Here is a 21,500-nt window from a genome sequence, read left to right on the forward strand (position 1 = left end):
TATAATGTGTGAAGGGTTTAGCAGACTGGATTTATGGTTCAAATAGAGGTTATACTAGATGACTTTGGAGATCCCTTCCCAATCTGTGATTCTAAGTGAAAACTGTCAATGAGGAAAACTATCAAATCCAACTACACAGAAACTCCCAAAGCATAGAAGTCTTCTAGCCTGTATATGTGTGTGCGTATATATATTCACATACATGTACACAATATACAATGTATATGAATATGTATTAGTAACCCCTCAAGAAACCACTTATTATATAGCACAGAATAGCAGTTGATTATTATAGTGAAAACTTGAGTCGTGAAAAAAAGATGAAATTATTGTCATCATATTCTTAAGAGAAAGGCAAAGTTAATTTTTTTTTATATGTGTGCTTAATACCTAAAGTCCTAATCATCTAGAGCAAGTATTCACTTAGGATTTTTGGACTGCCACAACTTTATAAGCTTTAGATCAGAAATCAGAAGACTAGATTGTTTTCAAGTCCTAACTTTTTTATTCACTAGCTTTAGTGCTTAGGCAAATTACAGTGCTCAGAACCTTAGCTTCCTCATCAGAAAAATAGGAGTAATATTTACACTGTTTGCTTCTCAGGGCTGTGAGAAAAGAACTTTGTAAACCTTGAAAATGTGAACTTGTCTAAATAATTAGTTTATATTATTTCACATTTTCTACATTATTTAAGAGGTGAGCCTTACATTTCATTTTTCATAAATAGCAAGAAAACAAGAATTTTTTATCAAAATATTGAACTTTCACAATATGAACTTCATTACTGGCAAAAGATGTGCTTAGATTTTTTTGGCAAAGCAAGTTTCTATTGGGATATAGGGCACCAAACATTTTTCTGAGGGCACAAACAAAACAAAAAACAAACATAGGTTTTTAGGTTTAATTGGCACCAATTTGTGAAATGGTCCTCACCATAAATTCAGTGACATAGGTACCTACGTAGAAATACATATGTCCTCTTTTGTTTTCAGTTATTTTTTGTTGATGTTGAACTCCTGATTGTCAGCTTTGGTGAGCCTCTTTTATCCCTGGCTCTTCTCTTGTAATTCAGATGATCATTTTAACATATATAGTCACAGAATTTTAGCATCCTTAGAAATCATCTAGTTCAATATCTTCATTTTACAATCAGTGTTGAAGGGCTCTGAATTCACAACTCCTTAAGACACAGTATTGGGTGAGATAATTATAATAAGCATTAAATCTGTGGTGACAAGAAAATGGAAATTGAGTGGATGTCTATCAATTGGTAATGGCTGAATAAATTATGGTATATGAATGTAATAGAATATTATTGTTTTATAAATAATGATGACTAGGCTGATTTCAAAAAAGCCCAAAAAGATTTATCCACTGATGTTAAATGAAGTAAGCAGAACCAGTAAAACATTACATACGGCAACAAGATTATATTATGATCAACTGTGATAGACTTGGTTTGGAAAATGCCATCTGTATCCAGAGAAAGAACCATGGAGATTGAATGTGGAACTTAACACACTATTTTCACCTTTTTGTTGTTTGCTTTTTCTTTCTCATGGTTTTTCTTTTTTGTTCTGATTTTTCTTTCACAATATGACTAATATAAAACATGTTAAAATGATTGTATATGTATAGCTTATATCAGATTGTTTGCTATCTTGGAGAGAGGAAGATGCAGGGAGGGAGAAAAATTTAGAATTGAAAATCTTTTAAAAATTTAATTGGAAAAACAAAATATTATTGAGATTAAAAAAAAAAAAAGAAATTTTAGACAAAAGGCCTGAGTTCAAATTATGGGTGTGATCATTACCTTCTGTGACCCTGGACAAATTACTACTCTTCTGGGGTTCTGTTGCTTCATTGGTAAAAATTAATTAAATTAGATACTTGATATAAGGTCACTTTTCATCTCTGAATCCTCTGAAACTGTGATGCTTATAGTGAGGAAGAAAGTTGGGCAGCTAGTTAATTTATGGGAGAACCATTAATAAAATAGGGTATTCATATTATCTCCCCATTATTACCCCTTCCTTCCTTTCTGGGTCTTTCTTCAGCCCCAGGCTATCCGTGCAAAAGCCTCATCCTTCCTATAGCTCCTCAGGTGTTAAATGATTTCAGAAAATTTAATTGATATGCAGGGCTTCTCAGTAATTCCCACATTTTAAAAGATGTGTGGGCACAGTTTAGCTATTCTTCTCACTATCTTGTGTCTTATAATAATTCTGGATGGGGACAGGATTGTCCTCTTGGATACTGTAAGCACTTCTGCTTACCTGCTCAGCTTTGGAGCCCGTTCCTGTCCCTCAGTTGTAAAGGAGAATCAAAGACCAACCAGGAATGAAGGAAAAAGTGAAGACTTGGAAAACCAATGCAGTATTGATAGTGATAAAAATGCTACTAATTTATAAAGTACACTAAATATTTTATTTACAAAGGTCTTTTATATAGTGTTTTCCTCATAATGATTCTGTGAGGTTTGTAATAAAAGTGAGAAAATTGAGGCTCATCAAGTTAAAACGGCTTCTCTAAGATCTTAGGACCAAAGAGTTATTTATTAAGTTCCTACTATGTGTAAGGGACTAATCTAATGTTGATAGCCTCAACACAAATCATTGAGTTTTTGAAATTTGATTTGGATTCCAGAAGGGAAAGGATGAAGGAGGTTGTCCTTTTATTCTGTATTTTGACATGCATCTAGACCATCTAGCTGCCTTTATTGAATTTTTCATAATGGATTATTTTCCTACCTCTTTTCTATCCCCCTCTGCCTTTTAAGCAATTACAGAAGAAACTGACAATCCAAGATTCACTTCAGTCAGCTCCTTGCTACAGTCAGTATTTTTCATTTGTCAAGTTTCTTTCCATCCTGACACTTTGTTGCATCAAATAAAGCCTACACAGTATAGAAATGCATATTATTATGTTGTGTATATAAAATGGATTTTGTTTTGTAGTGACTTAAATAGCTCAAGGTGCTTTATGAAATCTGACAATCATTCTTTTTCTTTTTCTTTTTTTTTTTTTTAAACAATCATTTTTATACCACACTTTTGAAATAGGTAAAACTCATTTCAAACAATGATCTAGTTATAACACACACTGACTTTTCCTCCACTTCCTTCCTCAAATTCAAGGCCATCAGAGAGTACTAATTACTGGATGAATATCAGAGTTTAACTTTTGTTATCTGTTAATAATTGTTGACAATGGCAGGTAGTGAAACCTTCCAGTCTTCTCTGGATGGAACTGAATGTCCAAAGCTATTGTAGTCACAAATGATGTCCATAGTCCTACCCATCACCTTACTTTAGGTCCTCTGTGAAGGAAAATACCATTGAAGTTGTTCTCAGCTGACTTAAATAGGAAATGGCTGGCATGGATGATTGAAAGTTTCCCTCTTTTTAAATTTGGGGTATTGTTCTTTTAGTTATCAGCCATCCTTCCCCCACCTCCCTTCTACTGCCCTCTACACATTGAAAAGGAAGGAAGGAAGGAAAGAAAGAAAGAAAAGATAAGAGAGAAATAGAGGAACCATAGTTGTAGCATTTATTTGTACACACAATTACTAGTAGATTGCCAGGAATTTGAGAGCAGCTCTGTGCCTTAACTACCCCTATTCCCTCAGCACCTGCACAAATCTTGATGTTTAAAGGATCCATGACTTCATCAACATGAATACCACCTTCTTCCTTCTCACACACTGACAGGGATCATAGCACCACCACATTTCTTGGTGAGTTGCTGGAGACAAAATAATTCATGACCCTGTGTCTGGTGATGAACATCTCAAATCTCTGCCATGCCAGAGCTCACTTTACTGGCTTATCTCTAATCAACCTGGGTCAAATTATCCACTTGATAAGGTTTCTGAGAAGGACATTAGTGGGGTTCATAATAGGCATTTGACAGGTATTTGTCATATGGAAATGTAGGACCTTTTTCTGGGGTCAACAAACAAATCATGAGTCCTTAAGGCCAAAGAGCACACTCTTTTACAAGGTCGGTATGTTCTTTGTACCAGCCCCTGGAGCAACACACACATACACACACCCGAATATACACACTCTCACTTGATCACAGAGAGTGTGTTCAAACATACATGCACACATTTACATCACATGTGGAATAGGGCAGGAGCACTAGGCAGGTATCTGTTATAAGGAAGAAATTCAGTTAGACAGACAATAAGAATGATTTGTGCTGTTTATTTCAGAGTCTACTCAAGTCTTAGTGTATCAATAATGGAGACCTACCGAAAACATGGAGGATCTATATATGGAAGAAAGGGCAAGCAACAATGACCTTGCCATTGAATTGTTGATAGTGTTCATTACCTGGGCATTAGCTGGACAGCTGCCATGTTTGATCTTCCCTTCTGGTCTTCAGAATGATAGTCCTCTACAACTTCTAGAAACTTGAGTGGCCTCCATTTAAAACCTTCTTAAAATTCTTTTTCAGTGTGTCATATCGTTAAGGGTTATTCAAGTTAATGTTATCTTTTTATACTTGTTCTTTCTTTTGATTTATTTTTGTACACAAACATTTAAATGTAGAAAAAACCCAAAAGATTCTATAAGAAGCTTCCATAAAACCATAACAGAGTTTCTATAGAGTTTGGTTTGTTAAAGCACCATTTCCTTTGCTAGATCTTCATCCATGTTACACCACTAACTGATGGGATCTCCCAAGAAATTATTATTGGTTATCTTGTCTTTTCCATGTACACTGTTTCATTTAAGAATCTTATAAGCTCCTCTAGATCCAGTTATCTCTTTACAGATGATTTCTAGTTCGAATATCCAGTCCTAGTTTTTCTCCACATCACCAACAGCCTTCTGCATATCTTAAACTGAATGTCCCGTAGGCTTCTCAAGTTTGTTGAATATAAAATGGAACTCAAGATCTTTCACTACAAACCTTCCCCACTTCCTAAACTTCCTTATTACCATTGAAATTAACACCAATCTCCCAGCTACCCATCCTTACAACTCTAATGTCTTCCTTGACTTCTCATCCTCACCCAATCCTGTTTCTACCTTTGCATATCTTGTATAAGAACCTCTTCTCTTTATTCATACAGCTACAATTCCAGTTTAGGGTCTCATCAACTCTTTCCTGAGTTGATAGCCTTCTATCATAGCCTTCTAACAAGTCTTTCTGCTTTGAATTTTTCCCCATTCCAATCCATTATCCATTTAGCTGCCAGAGTGATTTTTCTAAAGTATTAGTCTAATGATGTCAGACTTATGAATGAGTGCTGGATGTTTTTTCTATTAACTCCAGAATCAAATACAAAGTTACCTTCATTTAAAAGATTTTTTTTTTAAATAATAATTTTAAGCTTTTTATAATCTGGCCCCTTCCTACCTTTACTGTTCTTCGTGTTTTCTACAATCTCATTGCACTGGCCTTTGGAAAGTTCCTTGAACATAACACAACATATCCCTTCACTCTATCCTCTTACCTTCACCTACTGGTTTCCTTTGCTTTCTGTAAGATTCAGTTCAAAGCCTACTTCCTTTAACAGACCTTAACCAGTCATGCTTTCCCTTTCAAATTACCTTCCATTTGCTGTGTTTATATCTTGAATGTCCAGTTATTTACATGTTGTTTCCCGTATTAGAATGTTTTCTCTTTTTATCTCTGCAACTTGGCTTCCCTGGTTTCCTTCAAGTCTTAACATCTTACTTTCTGTTTAAAAAAAAAAAAAAAAGCAAAACAAAAATGAGAAACCTTTCCTAATCATCCTGAATACTGTCTTTCCTATGAGATTTTCTTCTTTAACTCTCTGTCTCTCTCTCTCTCCCCCCTCTCTCCCTCTCTCTCTCTCTCTCTCTCTCTCTCTCTCCCTTCCCTCTCTCTCTCTCTCTCTGTATATGTGCATCTTTCTCTCGCTCACTCGCTTTCTCTGTGTATACATATCTCTCTCTATATATACATATATGTATGAATCCATCCATCCATCTACCTTGTATGTGCACAAATATTTGCATGTTACTTGTGCTCACATGTGAGTTCTTTGTGGGTGAGAGCTCCTTTTTATCAGTCTTTGCTTTATCAGTACTTAATGTAGTGCTTGACACATAGTAAATACTTAATAAAAAACTCATTGACTTAATAAATAGTAAGGAAATAGCTCTGTGTCCCATTGTCCTATTCTATACTTTTTTTGTTTTCTTCTATGCATTTTTAAAAAAAGTTTGAATAATGCTTCTTTTTTTTCTTTTCATATCCTTCACTCACTAATATACTAACCTCTATCCCTCAACAATAGTATAATCAAATAAAAAATCAACACATGGCTATATATGAGAATGCATGTTTTATTTTGTGTATCTACTGAGAGGTGAATAGGATTTTTCATCATCACTCTTCTGATTGATTTCTATTTTAATCAGAGTTCTAAAGTCTTTCAAAGTTTTTTTTTTTAATTATTTTATTGTGATCATTCAATAAATTGTTATCCTTGTTCTGTTCATCTCACTCTGCATTGTTTGTACAATTTCCCCATGTTTCTATGAATCCATCATTTTCATCATTTCTTAACACTGCAATATCATCTTACATTCATGTACCACAATTTGTATAAGTATCCTTCAATTTATGAGCACCTATTTTATTTCCATTTTTATTACTACAAAAAGCTCTACTATAAATATTCTTGTACTACTATTAATAATAACTTACTTTTATATATGGGCACCATCTTCCCCTCTAGGTATGCAGTAGCAAGATTTGAGTGTTCAAAAGAGCATTCTTCCAGAAGCCTGTTTTCATTTTATTAATTTCCTGCAGATTTAGCATTTTTAAATTAGTGCCTTTGGCTTTAATCCATTTCCCCTTTCATAGAACCTCCATTGTAACATACTAAAACAATTAAGCAAAACCAACTTACAGAGGGATCCTGGTAGCATATACAATATTTCTTACTTGTGGTTCCTCACTTTTGTATCAAGAGCAGGGAAGCACAATTTCATCATCTACTTTATGAGAACAAGAGGAAATTCATCATTATTGAATTTACTTTGTCCTTGCTTAATTTAGAAACCACATGCTTTATACCAGGTAAAGAGTGCCTTTTATAAACAAACGAAGGTAAGATTTTGGTGTTGTAATGTTAGTAAATCAAAATATGTTTTCAAAGCTCAGTATCATTTCACTAAATAAAAAGAAGAGGAAGCTTGAAAAGTTAATGGTGATCTTTTAGAGTCTCCAGGAGAGAAGCTGATGTGATGGAAGGGGTAGGACAGCAAATACTTCAGTAAACTTATTAACCACAGCCCAATTTCCTCTGCTTGACTTGTCCTGAATCTATCCCCCTGTGAAAACAGATATGCAGAGAAATCTTATTTATGAGAACATTGAATATATCTTTAAAAAGATATCAAGGCAGCCAAAGAAAGAGATCTGTCTCTCACTCAGGTAAGGAGGAGCAAGTTATGCCCCATAGATTTCTGTGGAAAGATTCATTTAGCACACTTGATAGGACCTGGGTAATGGCAATATGTTTGGAGATTAGATTGAGGTTTTATGTGATGGATAAACTGTACATTCTCCAAAATGCCACAGACAGCTGTTGCTTTGGAGTTTTCAAAATCAGTTTAAAAAAAAATATGTCTAACTCTTTCGCAGTGGATAATTTTTGTTCTCCATGCTTCTTTCTACTCCACTCTACCCCACAGCTTCCTCCCCACCTGACAACTCAGCAGCAGCCATACCCTATAACTCAGTATAAAATGGAAGTATTTAGATATTTAACTATAAGCAGAACATCTCTGTTTTAGGGAAGCAAAGATCAGTGTCATTTCCTATATGTGCAGATTTGCTATAAAATAAGATAGTGTTTGTAAAGCAATTAGCATAGTGCCTAGCACATAGTAAGCCCATAATAAATTCTTTTTCTTTCTTTCTTTCTTCCTTCCCTCCCTTCTTCCTTTCTTATTTTCTACTATGGAGAATGCATAATGATGGAGAACCCCATCTTAATGGAGAATCCTTTCCCTGATATTACAATGAAAATATGAACTAATTGAGATTAGGGAATGCTATGAATCCCAAAAAGCTGGATGCCATCAGCTCTCTCCCTATGCTTTGCTCATCCTCCAGGCAACCCAAGGCCACTTGATTACAGTGAATCAATGCAAACTCTTCATCTTGCTATGATAGAGTATTCATACTTACCTCATTTTGTTCTTGGGTAAATTCTTAAAAGACATTCTCCAGTTTCACCATCTATAAAATAGGCATAATATCAGGTCAGCAATATGGCAATATTAAGATTTAGGGAGGAAATAGGAAAATGTTATCCAAAGTCATACAGAAGTTTAAGAGCAGCTATACAAAGCAACCTGAGCATGTTTGGATTCATACACAATTATTATTATTATTATTATTACTATTATTAATTACTCAGTTCAGTTAGTACACCATTGCCTTTTTGGCAGCTTGGTGTGTCATGCTCATTCTGCTTTGGATCTGGATTGAGAATAGATAATAAGTGATATAGTTGCCAGTTTGCATCTGGTCCCATGTCCTATATAGGTTTAAGCCTCTCTACTTGTTTGGGAACCTTTTCTTGTACTTGTGCATAACCTCTCCTGTATTAGAATTCTCTGCACCATCATTCTTAGCTAGTCCCTGAATTTAGTATCCCTATTCCCTTCTATGATGATTTGGAGTGGAAAAATGCCTCATTGTGACTTTTTAAAAATTTTCTAACCAGGATCCTAACTAGTGTATTTTTTAGATCTTTTTGGTTAGAGTTGTGGGTGGAACTTCACAGTATTTATTCTTGATACTCTACGATTCTTCCTTTAACTCTTAACTCACTCATTATCAATTAACTGCCCAACTCTCAAAAAAGTTATTCTACAGTCCTCTCTGGACCTCACAGAGTCTTTCAGAAATGATAGACAGATTCTCCTGAAGACAGTTGTTTCATTCAATATGATGGCAATGTCCAAGATCTTTATGGCAGATGGTGTTTAAATTTGTGTTATCCTAGAGAGAATCATCTGCATTCTTTTCCTCTACTTCCTCAGCTCGCATTTCTCAACCCCTAGCAATCTAGCATCTGACCCCCACCAATTGACTGAAATCACTCTCAAAAATTACTAGACTGCTGAGAAAATCAAATATTTATTTAGCATTTTATATTTAATCTCCATTTTATAATTGATTATTTTCTGTACCTTCCTAAGCTATGTTTCTTTGCCTCTGAGTTAAAGTCATAAGTTCATGAATTTATAAGTTCAGTTTTCTCTTTCTGTGTTAGTTTAAAATTCATTTGTTCTTTAGGTCCTCTTAACTCAAAGAAATATATAATCTCTATAAGTCTTAGATACCTGAGTACAGTTATCTCACTTACATGTCTTACAAAATGCAGGTAGGCACTCAGCAGTCTATTATCTCTGTTCAACTAATGAGCAGATAGATTCTATCAATCAATCTTTGCTAGCCCCAAATGTCTAGTCAATCATATTGTTTTCCATATGTTATGCTTCCTGATCTTTTTTTTCTTGTTATTCCTCAAACTATATAAAACTACTTATAGTAGTAAGCCCTATCTTATAGTATCTTGACTGTCTGAGAGCCAAGAGAACCACTTTATTGGCAGTTGCTAGCCTTACCAATACATTGAACATTCCAGGAACCTTTTTTGCCTCAGTTTACTTTGATTTCATTCACAATATTTCTTAGTTGACAAAACAATTGGCCTTCTCTCTGTTTTTGTCCTACCTGACCTTTTAGCAACTTTTGATATTAAGAAATCCCCCTCCACACACACCCTTTTATCCCTCACTTAGCTTCTGTTAAACTCCCCTCTCCAGACTTCATTCTGGATTCTATTTTCTTTTTTGCTCTAAACTCTCTTTTAATGATCCCCATCATTTCCCCAAATTGTAATCTTTATGTACAAGAGACTCAATGGATTTATCCAGTCCTAATATCCTGAAATTAGATCCCAAATCACCAGCTTTCTGTTGGAAATGTCAGCGCCTCAAACTCAGGAAGTCCAAAAAAATTCATTACCTTCCTCCCTAAACTGATCTTCCTCTAAATTTCCCTCTTTTCATTGAAGGCACTATCAACCCCTCTAGTCCCCTCAATGTATAACTTTAGAGTTATCTATGTCTCTCCCAACTCTTATTCATTCCATATCCAATCAATTGCCAAATTTTTATTAATTCTACTTCTATATCTTTTGTAGCTCTTACCTTCTCTGCTGTCACAGCCAGTGCCAGGTTCAGGGCCTCACCATCTTTTATGCTTTTAAAGAAGTCTTTTGATTGAGATTTCAGCTTCCTATTTCTTCCTTTACCAACCTGTCCTCTACATTTCTACCAAAATAATATTTTTTCTTAAAAAAAAAAAATGTTTTATTGAGCTCTTTAAAAAAATAGTGGTCAAATTCCCTCAAATAGTCTACCCTCATCCCTTGCTGAACCTTCATTCTTTTCTACCTAATAGAATCTTTCTAACAAAGCATTTTATTTAAGTGAAATAAACCAACAGATTCGCCATATCTGATGTTGTATTCCTCATCCAATACCTACATATGTATTCCATCACTTCTCTTATAGAAGAGAAAGATATTCTTCAGCTTTAGTCCTCAGATGTCACTATTGATTACTGTATTGATCAGAGTTCCAAAGTATTTCAGCCTTATATTCCATTTTCCACCTTCATGCATTTGCTCGGGCTATTCGCTATTTTCTTTTTACTTCTATTTTTGTATGTCAGTTCCTTCAAATCTCAATTCAGATCAACGCTTCTATATGTAAAACCTTTCTTAGCCCTTGTTCCTCTTGCCATCTCATTTTTTCACTTAAGTCATTAGTGGTCTCTTACTCCTCAACTTATTTCAATTATCTTATGTGAATTGTTATATCTTGTAAAATATAAGCTCCATCTGGGAAGGGATTGATTTTTCAATATTTCTGTGTCTAACGCTTAACATAGTGAATGCATATAGTTATATCTGTTTTGTTTTTAGTATTTTCTGAGGAAATAGTAAGATAGGTAGATGTTTATCTTGCAATGATTTTTTTTTTACCCTAAATTTATCTTTAGATTCTTTCCCTTCCTCTTTGGCCCCACCAATATAAAGTGCTCATTTGTACTTATCAGTGTCCCAAGAGAACTATATTAATACTTTCCTTGTATTCAATGAGTTTCCCGTAAAGATAAACAAAAATAAATAAACAAGTTAGTGAAAGATATGTTTCATTCCACAATAAAAGTCTATACTTATATCTATATCTAAATTTAGCACTAAAAAGATTTTCAATTTCAGATCATTGGTGAGATTATAGAAGGGAGGGGTAGGGGAGAGTACTTTGAAAATTCAAATTCCTGGCAGGATTAAAATCAGAATGTTATTGATTCTCATTTGATCAATCCAGAAACACTTCCTAACAAAAGTAAGATTTTCCAACAATGAATTTTAAGTTTTGGAATGCTTTATTGACATAAGGCATGCAGTGTTCTGCCTTTTGAAAGTCTTCTATTTGGAATAGCAGAAAATCCCTAAAGAATCCCTCGATCCCAGTGATTCTTAAACTTTTTTTATTTCAGGACCCTTCTATGTTCTTAAAAATTGAAGATTCCAAAGAGCATCTGCTTATGTGGGTTATATTTATCAATACTTACTTATTATATTAGAAACTAAAATGGATATATTTTAAAATTCAATTTTGTAACAAATAATAAACCCATTATGTGTTAAAATAGTGTAATGAACAAGAAATATGTCTGCATATATGTATATGTGTACATATTCTTTTTATGAGTATTTTTTCAGATATCGAGGAAAATTTATTAAAGATAATTAAATATTTAATTAATAATTAAAATTTTTAAAAATTTTTAAATTTTATTTATTTATAATTTTTTTCACAGTATATATGCATGAGTAATTTTTTTCTAATATTATCCCTTGTATTCATTTTTCCAAATTATCCCCTCCCTCCCTCTACTCCCTCCCCTTGATGACAGGCAATCCCGTACATTTTACATATGTTACAATATAACCTAGATACAATATATGTGTGTAAATACCATTTTCTTGTTGCACATTAAGTATTAGATTCCGAAGGTATAAGTAACCTGGGTAGATAGACAGTAGTGCTAACAATTTACATTCACTTCTTAGTGTTCCTTCTCTGGGTGTAGTTATTTCTGTCCATCATTGATCAACTGGAAGTGAGTTGGATCTTCTTTATGTTGAAGATTTCCACTTCCATCAGAATATATCTTCATACAACATTGAAGTGTACAGCGATCTTCTAGTTCTATTCATTTCACTCACCATCAGTTGATGTAAGTCTCTCCAAGCCTCTCTGTATTCCTCCTATTGGTCATTTCTTACAGAACAATAATATTCCATAACATTCATATATCATAATTTATCTAACCATTCTCCAATGTTTTTTTCCAGTCATTTTCCAGTTTCTAGCCACTACAAAAAGGGCTGCCACAAACATTTTGGCACATACAGGTCCCTTTCCCTTCTTTAGTATTTCCTTGGGATATAAGCCCAGTAGTAGCACTGCTGGGTCAAAGGGTATGCACATTTTGATAACTTTTTGGGCATAATTCCAGATTGCTCTCCAAAATGGTTGGATTCTTTCACAACTCCACCAACAATGCATAGTGTCCCAGTTTTCCCACGTCCCCTCCAACATTCATCATTATTTGTTCCTGTCATCTTAGCCAATCTGACAGGTGTGTAGTGGTATCTCAGAGTTGTCTTAATTTGCATTTCTCTGATCAGTAGTGATTTGGAACACTCTTTCATTGAGTGGATATAATTTCAATTTCATCATCTGAGAATTGTCTGTTTATATCCTTTGACCATTTATCAATTGGAGAATGGTTTGATTTCTTATAAATTAGGATCAATTCTCTATATATTTTGGAAATATTTGGGAAATATTTTCCCAATTTGTTACTTCCCTTCTAATCTTATTTGCATTAGTATTGTTTGTACAGAAACTTTTTAGTTTGATGTAATCAAAATCTTCTATTTTGTGATCAATAATGATCTCTAGTTCTCCTTTGGTCATAAATTCCTTCCTCCTCCACAGGTCTGAGAGGTAGACTATTCTCTGTTCCTCTAATCTATTTATGATCTCATTCTTTATGCCTAAGTCATGGACCCATTTTGATCTTATCTTGGTATATGGTGTTAAGTGTGGATCCATAGCTAATTTCTGCCATACTAATTTCCAGTTTTCCCAGCAGTTTTTTCCAAATAATGAATTTTTGTCCCTAATGTTGGTATCTTTGGGTTTGTCAAAGATTAGATTGCTATAGATGTACCCTTTTTTGTCCTTTGTATCTAATCTGCTCCACTGATCGACCGGTCTATTTCTTAGCCAGTACCAAATGGTTTTGGTGACTGCTGCTATATAATATAGCTTTAGATCAGGTACACTTAGACCACCTTCATATGAGTATTTTATATATGTATGTGCATATATATATTATATATGTATTGCATATATATGTATATACACACACAATTTTGGTTGCTCATTCTCTAATAAGTTGGTAGATTCTAATGGGTAACTCAATTGAATCATTCTGAGATATCTTCAATACCTATCTTTGTTGAATATTCCTTTGCTGTGCCTAAGTGAATCTCCTTTTTGTTCAGGTTGAATGCTCTTTGAATGTTTCATTTAGTTCTGATGTTGAATTTAAACTGCCAGAGGAATGCCTTGAGTTAAGAAAGCCCTGTCTAGAATACCATCCAAGAGATATCATCTGAGTCCAGAATGTGATATATGTGTTATCTTGGATTCTCCTTCTCCTAGTCACTCCTTCTACATAAAGTTTATATTGTTCCAAGGTAACATCACTACTGTAGTCATAAGATGATAGGAGCATGAAAGAGAAGAACTAATAGAGATCCAAAGGTTTTTCATGTGACATACGAGCAGATTATGTCCAGAGTTTAATGGAAAGAATGTGAGATTTAATGTTTGAGATTGTTATTCATTTTTTTTTCAGTCACATCTGACTCTGTGTGATCCTATTTTGGGGTTTTCTTGGCAAAGGTTTGCTTCTCATTTGACAGCTCATTTTACAGATGAGGTACTGAGACCAACAGGATTAAGTGACTTGCCGAGTCACAGAGCTCCTAAGTGTCTGAGATCTGATTTAAACTCATGAAGTCTTCTTAATTTCAAGCCCATTTACTGCTGAGTTCTGTAATTTACTACTTCTTTGAGTTTAGATAAATAATTTTATCTATCTGAACTTCAGTTTGCAATATGTAAAATTAGAGTATTAGACCAGAAGATATCCCTTTCATCTCTAAATCCCTAAATTATAAACTCTAAACTCTAAATTGTAATTCGAAGTTGTATAACCATCTGTCCAGATTTCTTTAATTAAGACCAGATAGGAGAAAATGACAGTAGAAAGATCTTGGAGGTCTGATTTGGCTCTAAAGATTTGAATATTCTACGCTGAACAACAAAAATGGATGTAATATATTATCTAGGGCAAGAAGTTATTCAAACATTCTCCCTAGGGTAGCCTGGGATTGGCAAATTATAGTAATATTTCCCTTTTTGACACTACTTCCATTACTGAAAAAATGTACTGAGAATACAAACTGTGCTCTCCTACTTTACCCTGCTTGGAAGACCAAATCTATTACCCTGGTGAGCCATATTGAAGCAGAGACACCATTTATGGGAAAAGACTGTTGGAACAGAGACACTATGGGGAAAAGACTGACTTGGTTTAGCTAGACTATTGAGCAAACTTCTCTCAATCTCAGAAGTCACAGTTCATTCCAAAGGATTTGAAATAAGAATGTCAGGACACATAGCTACTTTACTGTCCATAAATGAGATGATCCCTATGTGCTTGATATTGAAGGAGATGAGATTTCTTCTTCCCTCCTACTCCACCATATAGCAATGTCTGAGTGGGAAACAAGCATCCCAGGGGGGCAGGCACTTTAGTGACCTGAAACAGAGAAAAATGTACAATAAACAACTTATGGAAATATAAGTTTCTAAAGTGCATTTAAGTACTTCAGAGATAATGGAAATTGTGCCCTTCCCCCCCCCCCCTTTTAGCTATTTCTATTGAGCTTCAAGCATAAAATCTCCAATGTTCTTTCTAAGTAGACATGGATAAGATTCAATCAAAATTCTTGAAGTCTTTATTTCTTAAAACAAACAAAAAAAGCATTCTTTTTTCTTTTTTCTTTTTTTTCTTTTTTTTTTTTTTTGAGGGGGGCATCTAGATCAGATAAGAGTTGGACCAAGTGAACTGAAAATCTATGATTCTTTTTTTTTTTTAATAAAGCTTTTTATTTTCAAAACATATGCATTTCTTTTTGTTGTAGCTAGAAACTGGAAAGTGAATGGATGTCCATCAATTGGAGAATGGTTGGGTAAATTATGGTATATGAAGGTTATGGAATATTATTGCTCTGTAAGAAATGACCAGCAGGAGGAATACAGAGAGGCTTGGAGAGACTTAAATCAACTGATGCTGAGTGAAATGAGCAGAACCAGAAGATCGCTGTACACTTCAATACTGTATGAGGATGTATTCTGATGGAAGTGGAAATCTTCAACATAAAGAAGATCCAACTCACTTCCAGTTGATCAATGATGGACAGAAACAACTATACCCAGAGAAGGAACACTGGGAAGCGAATGTAAATTGTTAGCACTACTGTCTATCTACCCAGGTTACTTATACCTTCGGAAGCTAATAATTAATGTGCAACAACAAAATGGTATTTACACACATATATTGTATCTAGGTTATATTGTAACATATGTAAAATGTATGGGATTACCTGCCATCGGGGGGAGGGAGTAGAAGGAGGGAGGGGATAATTTGGAAAAATGAATAAAAAAAAATTAAAAAACAAACAAAAACATATGCATTGATAATTTTTCAACATTAACCCTTGCAAAACCTTGTGTTCCAGTTCCCTCCCCTTTCCACCCCATTCTTCTAGATGGCAAGTAATCTAATATTAAACATGGTAAAATATATATGTTAAATCCAACATATGCATACAAATTTATACAATTATCTTGCTGCACAAGAAAAATCAAATCAAAAAGGGAAAAAAAATAACATGCAAGCAAACAACAACAAAAAAGAGTGAAAGTGCTATGTTGAGATCCACAGTTCCCACAGTCCTCTTTCTGGGTGTAAATGGCTCTCTTCTTCACAAGACCATAGGAACTGGCCTTAATCATCTCATTATGAAGAGTGCCACATCTATCAGAATTGATCATTGTATAATCTTGTTGTTGCCATGTACAATGATCTCCTGGTTCTGCTCATTTCACTTAGCATCAGTTCATATAAGTCTCTCCAGGCCTCTCTGAAATCATCCTGCTGTTCATTTCTTATCAAACAATAATATTCCATAATATCTATATACTACAACTTATTCAGCCATTCTCCAATTGATGAGCATCCACTTAGTTTCCAGTTTCTAGCTACTACAAAAAGGTCTGCCACAAACATTTTTGCACATATAGGTCCCTTTCCCTCCTTTAAGATCTCTTTGGGATATAAGCCCAGCAAAAAAAAAAACAAAAAAATAAAAAAACTGCTGGATCAAAGGATATGCACAATTTGATAACTCTTTGGTTATAGTTCCAAATTGCTCTCCAAAATGGGCTAGATCCATTCACAATTCCACCAACAATGTATTAGTGTCCCAGTTTTCCCATATCCCCTCCAACATTCATCATTATCTTTTCCTATCATCTTAGCCAATCTGAGAGATGTGCAGTGGTACTTCAGAGTTGTCTTAATTTACATTTCTTTGATCAATAGTGATTTAGAATATCTTTTCACATGACTATAAATGGTTTTAATTTCTTCATCTGAAAATTGTCTGTTCATATCCTTTGACCATTTATCAATTGGAGAATGGCTTAATATTCTTATAAATTTGAGTTAATTCTCTATATATTTTAGAAATGAAGCCTTTATCAGAGACTTTGAATATAAAAATGTTTTCCCAGGTTATAATCTTGTTTGCATTAGCTTTGTTTGTACAAAAAACTTTTAAACTTAATATAATCAAAAATATCCATTTTGTGTTCAGTAATGAACTCTAATTCATCTTTGACCACAAATTCCTTCCTTCTCCACAGATCTGAGAGGTAAATTATCCTATGCTCTTCTAATTTGCTTATAATATCACTCTTTATGTCTAAATCATGGACCCATTTTGACCTTACCTTGGTATGTAGAGGTAAGTATGATTCAATGCCTAGTTTCTGCCACAATAGTTAACAATTTTCCTAGCAATTTTTGTCAAATAGTGAGTTTTTATCCCAAAAGCTGGGGTCTTTGGGTTTGTCAAACACTAGATTACTAGTTATTGACTATTCTATGAACCTAACCTATTCCATTGATCAACTACTCTCTATTATCCAGTAACAAATGGTTTTATGATATAGTTTTAGACCTGGTGCCATCTTCATTTACATTTTTTCATTAATTTCCTTGAAATTCTTGATCTTTTGTTTTTCCAGATGAATTTTGTAATTATTTTTTCTACATCTGTAAAACAAATTCTATGATTCTTTGATATCCATTCATCAGTAGAATTCTTTTCTAAGCACTTACAAATGATGCTGAATTACAGGAGTAATACAATTCTCTCTTCTGCCTCCATGCTATTTCCTTGAGTGAGGAGCCCACATTCTCTGAGAATCCACAGAAGATGATCTGATGAACTATTCTGTGGGTTTGACTAAATAGCCAGATTGCACACCTGCCCCTTACTCACTACATATGAATCTACATATGTATTATACATATATACATACACATAGAACATTTTATATATACATACATACGATATTTCTCTACAAGCAAAGAAGTCCTTTCCCAAATCCCTCATATCCTCTCAGAGAATGTGGGCTCCTATCACTCATGGAAATAGCATGGGAATTAGACTGGATAAGTGCTACTGTGAACACTAAAAGTTACTTGGAAATAGAAATAATCTTCATTCAAACCCATTTTTCAACTCATGAGTTCCTTTCAACCATAAGAGGAAAAGAAATGGAATAGCAACAAAAAAGAGTGGACTTAAGTTAACAAGATCATAGTATTCAGAGCTAAAAGGAATATTAGCACTTATCCAGTCTAATTTCCAAATGATGAAACTGAGCCAGAAAGGAAAATTAGATTGCCCATGGTCATTCAGTGTGTAAGTAAGAACACTGAGAGTCAAATCCACATCTCCCTACTCTTATGTCTAGTGCTTTTTCCCCTATAGTAAGAGAAGATCTTAGCCTGCTTAGCCTTAGACTGTAGGCTAAGTTTTAGCTATAGCTATAGCTATTCTATAGCTTTTTGTCCTTGAAAAAGCAGTGACTCTCAGTTAAATAGGAAACATAATGCTGTCACTACCAACCTCAGGGGATCATGGTGTGAAGCTCAAATGAGATAACAGATATAATTATTCTTATACCAGTAAATTATTTCTGCATAACTGTATGCCTATATTACTTATCAAAGAAGCACTTAAGGACTTACCATGTGGGAAATATTATAGGTTAGCTAGGTAGTACAGTAAATAAAGCACCATCGTCCTGAGTTCAAATCCAGCTTCACTTACTTATAAGCTGTAAGTCACTTAACTGTGCCTCAGTTTTTTATCTGTAAAATGAGCTGGAAAAGAAAATAGTTAACTACTCTAATCTCTCTGCCAAGATAATCCAAGAGTCATGAAGAGTTGGATTATGACTGAAATGACTAACAACAAAAATTTACAAGATATTATACCAGGCACTAGAGGAAGGATACAAAGACAAGAAGAACATTACTTTATATTCAGGCAGTCCACCTGGAAGCAATTATTAGGCACATATTATTGTGCTAAAGCTAGGATACACAAAAAAACTTCCTCCTCTACCCCCCTCCCCCAAAAGAGTCTCAAAAGTCTATCTCCAAGTCTGACTACTTAGGCTACCTTTATGTCTGAAACCTCCCTTCTACAGGAAACCTTTCCTAACCCCTCTTAATTCCAATACCTGCCTATTGTTGATACTTTATATATTTAACTGATTTATAGTTTGTATATATGTGTTTGCCTGTTATCTCCCTCTTTTGATTATGAGCTCCTTCAGGGCAAGGACTTTTTGTATCCTCAATGTTTAATATAGTGCCTGGCACATAGTAAATGCTTTAATAAATATTTTTACCTACTGACCATCTAATGGAGTCTTTCTAAGAACTGGGCGTGGAATCAGGAAGACTCATCTTGAGTTCAAATCTTTCCTCATACATTTTCTAATGTGAAAAGTGAACCTGAACAATCAATTAGTCCTGTTTGCCTCAGTTCCTCATCTGTAAAATGAGCTGGAGATGAAAACAGCAAATTACTCCATTGTCTTTGCCAAGAAAACTCTTTAAAAAGGTCACAAATAGTCAGATGTGACTGAAATGACTCAGCAACAATAATTAATGGAGCCTTTTTAATCCAAGAAATTATATTCTAGTGGGAGAATATAACATGTACATAGATACTTAAACCCAAAGTTGATTTCATTAGTAGGGTACTGTAATTTCATTAGAGGGTATTATAACTGTGGGTAGAGAGGAAAGGGATGGTGTTTAAGGAAAATCAGAATGTGAGCTGAACTTTCAAGGAATCTATGGATTCTAAGAGATGAAAGTGACAAAGAAGATCATTCCAGGCACTGGAGTCAGCCTGTGTGAAGCACGGAGAGAAGAGAGAATGTTCTATATTGGAAACAGTAAGCAAGAATCTGGTAAGGGAAAGTGGAGGGAAGACACAGAGAGGGGAGGAAGGGGCGGGAGAGAGCTCTAGATAGACAAGAGGCAGAGAAACAAAGACAGAGAGAATACATTACTAAGAGAGTAAAATGAAATTGGTGTAGAACGATAGATTTTAGCCAAATACGAAGAACTTTAAATATCAAAGAGAAGTTTACATTTTTTTTTCAGAAGCAATTAAGAAGTCAATGAAACTTATTCAGCAGAGGAATATAGTCAGACTTATGCTTTAAGAGTATCAATTTTGCAACTTTGTAGAGTTTGTTAAAAAGGGGAGAGAATGGAGTGGGGAAGATTAGATAAGAGACTACCTTTGCTAATATTAAAACGGAAGAAAATAGAGGTCTCTGAAACTGAACATTTTTTGTGGGGGAAAGGATAATAGCCACAATCCCAAAGGAAATCTATTTGGTTAGGAGCCAGAGACTTTATTGACATCTACACAGTAACATATGAGGAGTTACATTTTGGTTAAAACCATACACAGCAATTACAAAATTACTGTTGTCTTTTGATATTACAGTTGGACCTTCATCGGTCTTCTACATATAGCCTGATTAGAGTCCTCTGGAGCAGTGTGGGAGCAGGGCAAGGTATTCTAGCACTATGTGTCTTGATGTTAGTCAAGTGAGTAAAAGAAAAACAGGTGCTCTTTCTTTTAAAATATCTTGACTACTAGTGGATGAATTTCTTAAAGTATAAGAAAATTTCTAATATAAATGTGGATTATGCTGGGTTTCCTGAGTTGCCAATCATTTTGAAGAATCTTATGTTTCATTATTTTATAGTTTATGCTTTTTAAAGAGACATCAGAGATGCTAAATTTTCTATTTCACATCTTTGTTCTTCTAGACTAGAGATTTCCGTGCACTGAAGACTGAATGTCAGAGTAACAAACAAAAGATTTTCACTTTTTCCTCCAAGAGCTGGTGTGAAATTTGATAAATGTTTTCATATTATCCCATTTTGCTTTAAAAATTAGTAGTCACTTGCTTAAAAAGTAAAGTTCTCATTTGGGAGGGGGGAGATTCATTTGAATTATAATATGTTTTAACATAATGTTTTATGTAATAAAAAATAGCATTCACATAGTACATAAATTTTTTCAAATGAACATTTGATCAAAATAGAATCATAGATGAGGAATTATGGTCCAGAAAAGTAAAATAAGTTGCTCACTGTAACAAAGGTAGAAAATAAAAAATTCAGGATTTAAACCCATATCATATAGTTCTCAAAACATCTTTTTTACACTGTACCATTCATCATTAGCCCTTCATTGTTGTAATTCAAGATACAAAAATCTTGATAAAAAGATAGGGAAAAAAACCAAACTTGAATTTATAGCAGAAATTTATCCTTCACCTGAAAAGCATTTCTTCTCCCTCCCACTTTGCCCCCTCATTGGAAAAACAACAACAACAAAAGCTTTTAATAAATGCTTAAAATAGGACAAAGCAAATACCTGCATTAGCCATATGTCATTCATCAATTTGATTCCATCATCTCTTTGCCAGTAGGTGAGTAGTATGCCTCATCAATAGCCCTTTGGAGTCATGGCTGGGCTTAAATTGATCAATTTTAAGTTATTTAAAGTTGTTTGTCTTTATAATATTATAATAGTATAAAATGTTCATTTTACTCTGCATCAATTCATCCAGGTCTTCTCAGACTTTTCTAAA

The 21,500-nt window shown here is 34.2% G+C and overlaps 1 protein-coding gene across 3 annotated transcripts in view; it reads left to right on the plus strand.

Moving 5' to 3' along the window:
* Positions 1-21,500, plus strand: part of FARS2 (phenylalanyl-tRNA synthetase 2, mitochondrial) — a 642,841-nt gene that overhangs the window by 476,467 nt on the left and 144,874 nt on the right. The window contains exon 7 of one of the 3 annotated variants that reach the window (XM_074270886.1): positions 15,374-15,756. The exons of the other annotated variants lie outside the window; for them this stretch is intronic. Within the exon in view, the coding sequence (XP_074126987.1) occupies positions 15,374-15,377 (4 nt within the window). The 3' untranslated portion in view covers positions 15,378-15,756. Of the gene's footprint in view, positions 1-15,373; positions 15,757-21,500 lie in introns of those variants that run through there. 3 annotated transcript variants of the gene reach the window in all.

This window comes from Sminthopsis crassicaudata, chromosome 1 (genome assembly GCF_048593235.1).
Source record: "Sminthopsis crassicaudata isolate SCR6 chromosome 1, ASM4859323v1, whole genome shotgun sequence".
NCBI lineage: Eukaryota > Metazoa > Chordata > Mammalia > Dasyuromorphia > Dasyuridae > Sminthopsis > Sminthopsis crassicaudata.